Source organism: Mandrillus leucophaeus, unplaced genomic scaffold (genome assembly GCF_000951045.1).
Source record: "Mandrillus leucophaeus isolate KB7577 unplaced genomic scaffold, Mleu.le_1.0 Scaffold1260, whole genome shotgun sequence".
Taxonomy (NCBI): Eukaryota; Metazoa; Chordata; class Mammalia; order Primates; family Cercopithecidae; genus Mandrillus; species Mandrillus leucophaeus.
Window position 1 is genome coordinate 203,730 of NW_012100988.1, and position 11,238 is coordinate 214,967.

The 11,238-nt window shown below is 37.2% G+C and overlaps 1 protein-coding gene across 1 annotated transcript in view; it reads left to right on the forward strand.

The window, feature by feature from the left end:
- Positions 1–10,123, forward strand: part of MGAM2 (maltase-glucoamylase 2 (putative)) — a 106,676-nt gene extending 96,553 nt beyond the window's left edge. Inside the window, 3 exon segments of the mRNA XM_011972033.1 lie at positions 6,222–6,395; positions 7,710–8,136; positions 8,139–10,123. Coding sequence (XP_011827423.1) covers positions 6,222–6,395; positions 7,710–8,136; positions 8,139–9,868 — 2,331 coding nt within the window. The 3' untranslated portion in view covers positions 9,869–10,123.
- Positions 10,124–11,238: the final 1,115 nt, after the last annotated feature.

The window sequence follows — 11,238 nt, forward strand, 5'->3', positions numbered from 1 at the left end:
AGAAATAAAATCCTTTACAGACAAGCAAATGCTGAGGGATTTTGTCACCACCAGGCCTGCCTTACAAGAGCTTCTGAAGAAAGCAATAAATATGGAAAAGAAAAAAACAGTACCAGACCATTGACACTATGAAGAAACTGCATCAACTAATGGACAAAATAACCAGTTAGCATCATAATGGCAGGATCAAATTCACAAATAACAGCATTAACCTTAAATTTAGATGGGCTAAATGCTCTGATTAAAAGGCACAGACTGGCAAATTGGATAAAGAGCCAAGACCCACTGGTGTGCTGTATTCAGGAGACCCATCTCACATGCAAAGACACACATAGGCTCAAAATAAAGGGATGCAGGAAGATTTACCAATCAAATGGGAAGGAAAAAAGAAAAAAAAAGCAGGGATTGCAATTTCAGTGTCTGGTAAAACAGACTTTAAACCAACAAATAACAAAAAAGACAAAGGAGGCCATTATGTAATGGTAAATGGATCAATGCAACAACAAGAGCTAACTATCCTAAATATATATGCACCCAATACAGAAGCACCCAGTTTCATAAAGCAAGTCCTTAGAGACCTACAAAGAGACTTAGACTCCCACACAATAATAGTGGGATATTTTAATACCCCACTGTCAATATTAGACAGATCAACAAGACAGAAAATTAACAAGGATATTCAGGACTTGAACTCAACTCTGGACCAAGCAGATGTAATAGACATCTACAGAACTCTCCACCCTAAATTAACAGAATATACATTCTTCTCAGCACCACGTAGCACTTATTCGAAAATCAACCACATAATTGGAAGTAATACACTCCTCAGAAAATGAAAAAGAACAGAAATCATAACAAGGAGTCTCTCAGACCACAGTGCAATCAAATTAGAACTCAGGATTAAGAAACTCACTCAAAACCACAGAACTACAGGGAAACTCAACAGCCTGCTCCTGGATGACTACTGAGTAAATAATGAAATTAAGGCAGAAATAAATAAGTTATTTGAAACCAATGAAAACAAAGACACAACATACCAAAATCTCTGGGAGTTTTTAGAGGGAGTTTTTAGAGGGAAATTTATAGCACTAAATGCCCGCAGGAGAAAACAGGAAAGATCTAAAATCAACACCCTAGCATCACAGTTAAAAGAACTAGAGAAGCAAGGGCAAACAAATTCAAAAGCTAGCAGAAGAGAAAAATTAACTAAGATCAGAGCAGAACTGAAGGAGAGAGAGACGCGAAAAACTCTTCAAAAAAATCAATGACTTCAGGAGCTTGTTTTTTGAAATGATTAACAGAATAGTTAGACTGCTAGCCAGACTAATAAAGAAGAAAAGAGAGACGAATCAAATAGACACAATAAAAAATGGTAAAGGGGAGATCACCACTGATCCCACAGAAATACAAACTGCCATCAGAGAATACTATAAACACCTCTATGCAAATAAACTAGAAAATCTAGAAGAAATGGATAAATTTCTGGACACATACACCCTCTCAAGGCAAAAACAGGAAAAAGTCGAATCCTTGAGTAGACCAAAAACAAGGTCTGAAATTGAGGCACTAGGACCAAACAGATCACAGCCAAATTCTACCAGAAGTACAAAGAGGAACTGGTACCATTCCTTCTGAAACTATTCCAAACAAGAGGGACTCCTCCCTAACTCATTTTATGAGGTCAGCATCATCCTGATACCAAAACCTGGCAGAGACAAAACAAAAAAAGAAAATTTCAGGCCAATATCCCTGATGAACATCGATGTGAAAATCCTCAATAAAATACTAGCAAACCAAATCCAGCAGCACATCAAAAAGCCACAGTCAAGTTGGCTTCATCCTTGGGATGAAAGGCTGGTTCAGCATATGCAAGTCAATAATTGTAATCCATCACATAAACAGAACCAATGACAAAAACCACATGATTATCTCAATAGATTCAGAAAAGGCCTTTGATAAAATTCAACACCCCTTCATGCTAAAAACACTCAATAAACTAGGTATTGATGGAACAGATCTCAAAATAATAAGAGCTATTTATGACAAACCCATAGCCAATATCATACTGAATGGAAAAAGGCTGGGAGCATTCCCTTTGAAAACCAGTACCAGACAAGGATACCCTCTCTCACCACTCCTATTCAACATAATATTGGAAGTTCTGGCCAGGGCAATCAGGCAAGAGAAAGAAATAAAGCTTATTCAAATAGGAAGAGAGGAAGTCAAATTATCTCTGTTTGCAGATGACATGACTGTGTATTTAGAAAACCCCATTGTCTCAGCCGAAAATCTCGTTAAGCTGATAAGCAACTTCAGCAAAGTCTCAGGATACAAAATCAATGTGCAAAAATCACAAACATTTTGATACACCAATAATAGACAAACAGAGAGCCAAACCATGGGTGAGCTCCCATTCGCAATTGCTTCAAAGAGAATAAAATACCTAGGAATACAACTTACGAGGTACGTGAAGGACCTCTTCAAGGAGAACTACAAACCACTACTCAAGGATATAAGAGAGGACACAAGCAAATGGAAAAACATTCCATGCTCATGGATAGGAAGAATCAATATCGTGAAAATGGTCATACTGCCCAATGCAAATCACAACCACAATGAGATATCATCTCACGCCAGTTAGAATGGCCATCATTAAAGTCAGGAAACAACAGACACTGGAGAGGAGGTGGAGAAATAGAAACACTTTTACACTGTCGTTGGGAGTGTAAATTAGGTTAACCATTGTGGAAGACAGTGTGGCAATTCCTCAAGGATCTAGAACCAGAAATATCATTTGACCCAGCAATCCCATTACTGGGTATATACCCAAAGGATTATAAATCATTCTACTGTAAAGAAACATGCACACGTCTGTTTATTGCAGCACTGTTCACAATAGCAAAGACTTGGAACCAACCCAAATGCCCATCAGTGTTAGACTGGATAAAGAAAATGTGGCACATATACACCATGGAATACTATGCAGCCATAAAAAAGATGAGTTCATGTCCTTTGCAGGGACATGGGTGAAGCTGGAAACCATCACACTCAGCAAACTAACACAGGAACAGAAAACCAAACACTGTGTGTTCTCACTGATAAGTGGGAGTTGAATAATGAGAACATATAGGCACAGGGAGGAGAACTTCATACACTAGGGCAAGGGGGCAAGGAGAGGGCTAGCATCAGGAGAAATCCCTAATGTAGATGACGGGTTGATGGATGCAGCAAACCACCATGGCACATGTATACCTATGTAACAAACCTGCACGTTCTGCACATGTTTCCCAGAACTTAAAGTATAATTAAAAAAAAAATTTGGCTGGGCACGGTGGCTTATGCCTGTAATGCCAACACTTTGGGATGCCAAGGCAGGAGGATCACCTGAGGTTGGGAGTTTGAGACCAGACTGACCAACATGGAGAAACCCTGTCTCTATTCAAAATGCAAAAATTAGTCAGGCATGGTGGCGCATGCCTGTAATCCCCACTACTCGGTAGACTGAGGTGGGAGAATCGCTTGAACCTGGGAGGCGGAGGTTGCGGTGAGCCAAGATCATGCCATGGCACTCCAGCCTGGATAGAAAGAGCGAAACTCTATCTCAAAAAAAAAAAAAATTATCTCATGAATAATTTTATATTGAAAAATTTCATAATAATAACGGTTTGGCTATATAATATAAATAAAATATATTTTGAAATTAATTTGCCCTTTTTCTTTTCACTTTTTTAAAAAATGTGACTACTAGAAAATATTCAGTTACATATATAGTTTACCTTACATTTCTATAAGATGAGATAGACTTCCATATTGCCTACTACCTCTTTTTAGCTATATTCTATATTTTTTCTGCTGTTATTGCATTGCGTTATTTTTTAACACATGTATCAGATGTTTGGCACATATAAATCTCATGGTCAGCTAAGACCTTCAAATTCTTCTCATAGACATGATTATCAGGTCATATTGTTCCATCCTGCATTTGGCCTCTCTGAAACTAACTGCCAGACTTTGTATAAATTTAATTGTATACTAATTAAATTTGTATATTCTCTGCTCTTAAATCAAGAGTAGTTGGGTTGAAGACTGTACATATTTTTTCCTCTCAAATATTATTTTAATGAATATTATTTTAATGATCTGGAAATCCTGAATTTTAGTTCTATTTCTACTGCTATTATTCAAATTAGGAATGACACCCTGTTTAATCTGAGTTTTTAAAAAAATTGTAAAACATTAGATTGCCCTTTAATAACATCTAATTTCAAAATTCCATTTTTCTGATAAATGAATTCTTATTTCTGTGACGTTTGATAAATTTTTTCCTTAAGAATAAGGGGCCTGAAATGAAAGAAAGCTCCCAACTTTCCCTGGGGGATAACTATTATCAACGGTTTCCTGGTTGGTAAACCAGCTTGTAGAGGTGGGAGATAATTTGTAACATTTGCTAATTTCTGTAGTGTAGCTGCTCCCACCATCTTAACCAATTTCAAGAATCATCTGGCTTGCAAAATTCTAGGAAATTTAAAAATCAACTCTCTCAAATCAATAAGTACTAGCTTTAGTACACCCATTTATTGTGAGCTATAAATTTTTTCCTTGATTCTGCCTGCCCAGTAGCAAAAGTCTTATTCATCCTTCATAATACCAGTTGAACGTTTCTTTTTTCTCTTCCTACTGCAGCCATAATAATTGAGAAATGCGTAGCTTCACTCTGCTACAACGATCTCCTTGATTATTGCATGTAATCTTCAAAATCTTTCCTTACATACCTAACTGGCCTCATGTCTGTGTTTACTCAGCACCAGCTATGGTTGCCCTTGCACTCCTCAATGAATGTGGCTTTGTTCAATGTGTCCCCGTACCCTTATTTCCTGTCTCATAATAAATCCTTCCCATACTTCCAGGAGTTCTGAAGTTACATGTCCTTCCGAAGTTCTCTCTTGACCCTCTTCCTCCCGTGTAATTTTTCCTTTCTCTTCATATCCATGAAAAATATCCACTATGATTTTCATCTGGGCCTTCATCATGTGCCACCTCATAATTTATGTCATATTATTTTAACCCTTGTATTGATACTTAAACAATTCATGATTTGGTTAACTTCCTGTTTCTTGCACACTGTTCTCAGTCTAGGGACTGTTTGCACACTTCTTTGTTCACTCTAAATTAACTCGTGCAGTAGTATGTACAGGGGCACCTTGCACTTCCAACTTTAGCTATGTTATCTAGCCTTGTCGCTTTGGACTACTCACTTCATTTTCCAGAGCTTCAGTTTCCTTATCTCTAAGATAGCAATAATAATATTTTCTTTTCAAAATGGTTATAAGAATACTTACAATATAGGGGAAATAACTTTCATAATGCTGGTACAATAAACTTATTTTTGGCATTACCAAATTTATTATAGCAGATACTCAAGAAGTATGTCTTCATGAAGTGTGTAGAGAGTAGAATTATAATAACCAGAGGCTGGGAAGGGGTGGGAGCCATCAAGAGAGGTTGGTTAGTGGGAACAAAGAAACAGTTAAATAGCAGGAGTGAGTTCTTGTGTTTGGTAACATAGTAGGGTGATGATAGTTAACAACAATTTATTGTAAATTTCAAAATAGCTAGAAGAGAAGATTTGAAATGTTTCCAATGCAAAGAAATGATGAATATGACTGGTCATGGTGGCTCCGGCCCGTAATTCCAGCACTTTCGTAGGCTGAGGTGGGTGGATCACGAGGTCAGGGATTGGAGACCAGCCTGGCTGACATAGTGAAACCCCGTCTCTATTAAAAATACAAAAATTAGCCGGGTGTGGTGGCACGCACCTATAGTCCCAGCTGCTTGGGAGGCTGAGGCAGGAGAATCGCTTGAACTCAGGAGGCAGAGGTTGCAGTGAGCCCAGAACACGCCACTGCACTCTGGCCTGGGTAACAGAGTGAGACTCCGTCTCCAAAAAAACCAACCAACAAACAAAGAAATGATGAATATTTGAGGTAATGGATATCCTAAATACCCTGATTTGATCACTACACATTGTATACATGTATCAAAATATCACATGTTCTCCATAAATATGTATAATTATTATGTATCAATAAAAATGTAAATACATAAATAGAAATAGCAAACTGATAGAAGAAAAGTAAATTTAGGTTTGTTGTTAATATTTTAATATGGACCATAGTCTATCAACAATATGTTATTTTTTTCTCTTTATGAATTCTTTATAGAACATCCTGCAAATCCAGACCATACACAATAAATATTTGAGTGACTCGAATTCACTAAAAGTTAGATATATTAGAATCTGGGGTGTGAACTCTACTTATGTGACACAAGTCAATTTCACCTATGACAACCGGCAATATATGGAGACAAATTTCACGAGTGACCCTTATAATCAGGTAGGTCTGAAAGGAATATTAGCATATCATAAGTAAATTTTATCGTTCTGCAAAATTATCACCAATAATTTTGCTAACAATTAAAATTATTATCGTTATATTCTCGTGTATTAGAAGGTTATAAATATGTGCAATAGATATGTTCCTGAAAAGTTGCAAATGTTGAATCATATTGTAAAATGTGCAACATTAATGGTCTTTCTGGTATAGCCTAGGGGTCATTGATCACTGGCCTGATGAGATCCTCTCCATGTATTTACCAAAGAAACTGTACTGTGTTTTGATAGATTAGTCTTCCACATTAGCAAAATAAAACTTATTTCTGCTAAATAAAACAAAGGCTAAAACAAAGGTGATTCCCTAAAGCTGTTGAAGGTTTCCCCCATGCTTCCTGCAGTTATTCATGTCCCTGATCAAACTGATGGATCTTACAGGTGGATGAAAATTGGCAGTAAACTGTGGTAATTGTCAAATGAATACATCCCACCTGTGGTATAAGATAAAAGGTTGATAAAACAGGGGGACATAAATAGCAGGCCGTACTGGAGGATTCTAGAACCAACTAAAACAGAATTTTGGAAGATGAAATGCCAATAGTTACCAAAGGCAACCACAAAGAAAAAAGTATCTCATTTTTGGAACATAAGACATCATAAATACAGAACCAGCAACCCATAGGGGATGGTTTAGAAAAGTGAAAATGGATAACCATAGTTCTTGTGTTCTAAAAACTGAAATGAGTGCCCTGATGGTATTTGGACTTCGGAAGATGGCCCCTCTGAGCACTCGAATAGATCTTCTCCCTCTAGCCTCTTCTGGGTACTTACCTTAAAGCATTTTACCTGGACTATTGAGTTCAAAACCACTCTTTGCAAGTAATTGCTTCTAGTTAAGATTGTGCACAAAATCCTTGAATACCTTCTTTTTAAAAACTCTACGGCATATCTGATGCCTAGTATGTGCCAGACACTATACTGTCTGGAGTGAGGAAAACATGAAACCAGCTTGCTGTCAAGAGGACTAAAACCCAATGGCAAAGCAAAGAGATTTTAATAAATGTTGGTTTTAATCACAGCTACAAATATTTGTAAACACTAAATGAAGTGAAAAGAAAAGATTTCCAGCATAGGGATTATGCACACAGAGCATCTCTCTGTAATATCTGACCAAAATCAATGTGACCTAACCTAAAAAGGAATGTTTATATCCTATTGCTGGATATAAACATTTTTTGTTAAATTGTAATTTAAGAGGTGACCTACATGTGAGATTTAAGTTCCAAAATATGCATTTATATCTCTTCTTTTCTGGCAGACACTAACTATTCAATTGACTAACAACACTATCAACCTGGAAAAGTTAACTGAGGTTATTTGGATTGATGGTGATCCTGTACTTTCCACTACAACTGAGACAAGCACCATCTCAATGAGTTCTCATCCTTCTCCATCTACTACCAATGCCACCAGTTCTGAGACAATCACCAGTTCTGCCAGTGCAAATACCACCACTGGCACTACTGCTACTGTTCCCATCACAACCACATCTTTCCCAACAAGTACTATTGGTGTTACAACTAATGCTACTGTTCCCAATATGACTGCCCCTTTCCCGACAAATGCTACTGCTAGCACTAATGCTACTGTTCCTATCACAACCACACCTTTGGCAACAAGTACTACTGGTGTTACAACTAGTACTACTGTTCCCGATACAACTGCTCCTTTCCCTACAAGTACTACTGCACTAATGCTACTGTTCCCATCACAACCACACCTTTCCCAACAAGTACTATTGGTGTTACAACTAATGCTACTGTTCCCGATACGTCTGCCCCTTTCCTGACAAATATTACTACTGCTAGCACTAATGCTACTGTTCCCATCACAACCACAGCTTTCCCAACAAGTACTATTGGTGTTACAACTAATGCTACTGTTCCCGATACGTCTGCCCCTTTCCTGACAAATATTACTACTGCTAGCACTAATGCTACTGTTCCCATCACAACCACACCTTTTGCAGCAAGTACTATTGGTGTTACAACTAGTACTACTGTTCCTGATACGACTGCTCCTTTCCCTACAAGTACTACTGGTGCTAGCACTAGGGCTAGTGTTCCTATTACAACCACACCTTTCCCTACAAATACTGCAGATGCTAACACTGATAATACTGTTCCTAATACCATTATGCCTTCTCCTACAGGTAGTACTACTGTGAGTACTATTGCTACCATTCCCATTTCAGTGACTCCTTCTCTGACAAGTACTGCTGATGCCACCATTAGTACTACTGCACTTATTGCCACTACTCCTTCTCTAACAAGTACTACTGATGTTAGCACTAGCACTACTATTAATGATATAAGTACTCCTTTTCAAACAAATACTACTAATGCTAGCACTAGTATTAATGTTGCTAATATAACTGCTACCTCTCATACAAGTACTGATGATACTGTTCCTAATAATACTGCTCCAATTACAGCTATTCCTTCTTTTGCAAATACTGGTGTTGACACTACTAGCAACAGTTTTTCTACTATGACCACTTCTTTCTCTGAAAGTAGTAATGCTATGGACTCTGCTGTTATTACGGTAACCATTTCTCCTACAAGTGCTGATGTTGCTAGCACAAATAATGATGCTTCTGTGACAAATTCTCTTTTAGCTACAATGTCTGCTGGTAATACAACTAGTAATAGTATTTCCATAACAACTACTTCTTTTGGTAATAGTGTTCCTATTGTGACTACTCCTTCTTCAAGTACTGATGCTACTACTACAAGTAATAATACTATTCCTGGCATGACTACTTATTACCAAACTTCTCCTACCACTCCTACCCATATTCTTACTCCTATTTTGAGCATGTTTCCAACAAGTAATACATTCACTACTGATAAAATTACTAATTTTACTACCCCTACAAATGCAAACACCATGATTTTCAACACTCTTGATACAAAAAGTACCATGATAATAGATGCTATGGTCACTACTACCAGCACCAAAGATAATACCGTAAGTCCAGATACAACAGTTACTTCCACAGACAAATTCACCACACACATCACACAGTTCACTACTCCCCATTCTACTACTACTACAACACTGGCCTTAAGCCACACATCATTAGCTCCTACAAATCATTCTAATCTAGGCACCATGGATATTACTGATGCAGATAACTCCAGCAGTGTTACAGGTAACACTACACACATTTCCGTTTCAAATATCACAACAGTCTCAGACACAATAACAGCTACTGGTCTAGATTCACAAACTCCCCACATGGTAACAAATTCTGTGGCTAGTTATTTACCTATTACTGCAACTAGTGCTACCAAAGATACTACAAGTATTACAAAATATGCTTTAAATACTACCACTCCTGATAGTACAGTACATACCTCTGCTACTGCACCTACTTATATTACAAATGCCATAAATGCTACTCAAGTTCCATGATTACTACTCAAGGCAGGGTAGTTACCTCATATAACTCCTTCAAACAACTATTACAGATATAGAAAATCAGTTATGAGATACTCTATCTTATGCTACTTAAGTTTTCACAAATGTTAGTACTCTAGCCATAAAAGACACAGCTACTCCAAACACTGTCGTCATTGTAGACATGTTTAGGAAGGCTTACAAACCTTGTAGATTTCACAAAAGAAGCTGTGGGTACTTATTTTGCAGCCATAATATGTATTCTTATTCTTTTAAATTATGGTTATTATCCCTATAACTTCATCACTTAAACTACAGATGTTTTATATATCCTATACATCCTTACTACAGATTTCACAGGTAACTTTGGTATCTCAGATAACACCACATAAGGCTCTGTAAATACTATTGCCTTAGATGTAGTTATTGAAGTAGCCCAACTTGTTTCTTGGGTCACATGGCGTAATACCATAACTGAGAGCACTGGTGATACTCCTGGCACTCAAATGGTTTCTATACCAACAGTTATTGATATTACAGTAGAGTATGTAATTAGTAATGCTAAAAAAAACACACTTTATTTTCCTATGGACTTTTCCAAATGCTGTATCTACCAATAGAGTCATTTGCATTACACATACTAATAGTATTATTGCTTCTGAAGAGATCCTAGCTGTAGCTACAGATACGGAAAATGCTACCATTGAAGATCTTGTGTAACCTTACTTCAGGCACTGAAATAATTTAAATTATAAATATTACATGTGGGTTTGACTATCATAGAAAATAAAATTATTATAGATCCTAAAACACAAATTTCTGAACGTTGTAACCATTATTTCATAGGTACTACTAATACTCTTACTACAGATTTTATAAGTACTTCCACTTGTAGACAGTGGAGTTTCTCAGAAACTTAGAATTAATCTAAATTATGAGATGGTCTTAAAGCCTCACGGTTACCACCAATGACTGGCTCTGACTCTAGTATAAATCAGAAATTACCCAGACAGAGGTGAGAATGTAAATATACAGCATAAGAAAAACAGCCTTCACATTGGAATCAGAGTTCATAATCTTATTTGCATTTTCTTCTATTAAAACAAGCTTTTCCCTTATAATTTCACTGTTCAGACTCTCCTTCATTGTGTTAGGGTTTTCAGTCTATTCCTGGTTTTTCATATCCAAATTCATCGTTCGTCCTTGATCCATTCTTTTCTTAGATCACTCAGACCCCCATGAGCAGACCTATGGTCATTACCAAATCTGGTCAGTTGGGTACTATTGTAGGCTTAACCCTAGGACAGTGTTCTCAAAGTTTAGTTCAGGGATCCATGGGGTTCCCCAAGACTTTCTGGGGCACACAGGTTCTTCAAATCTACTTT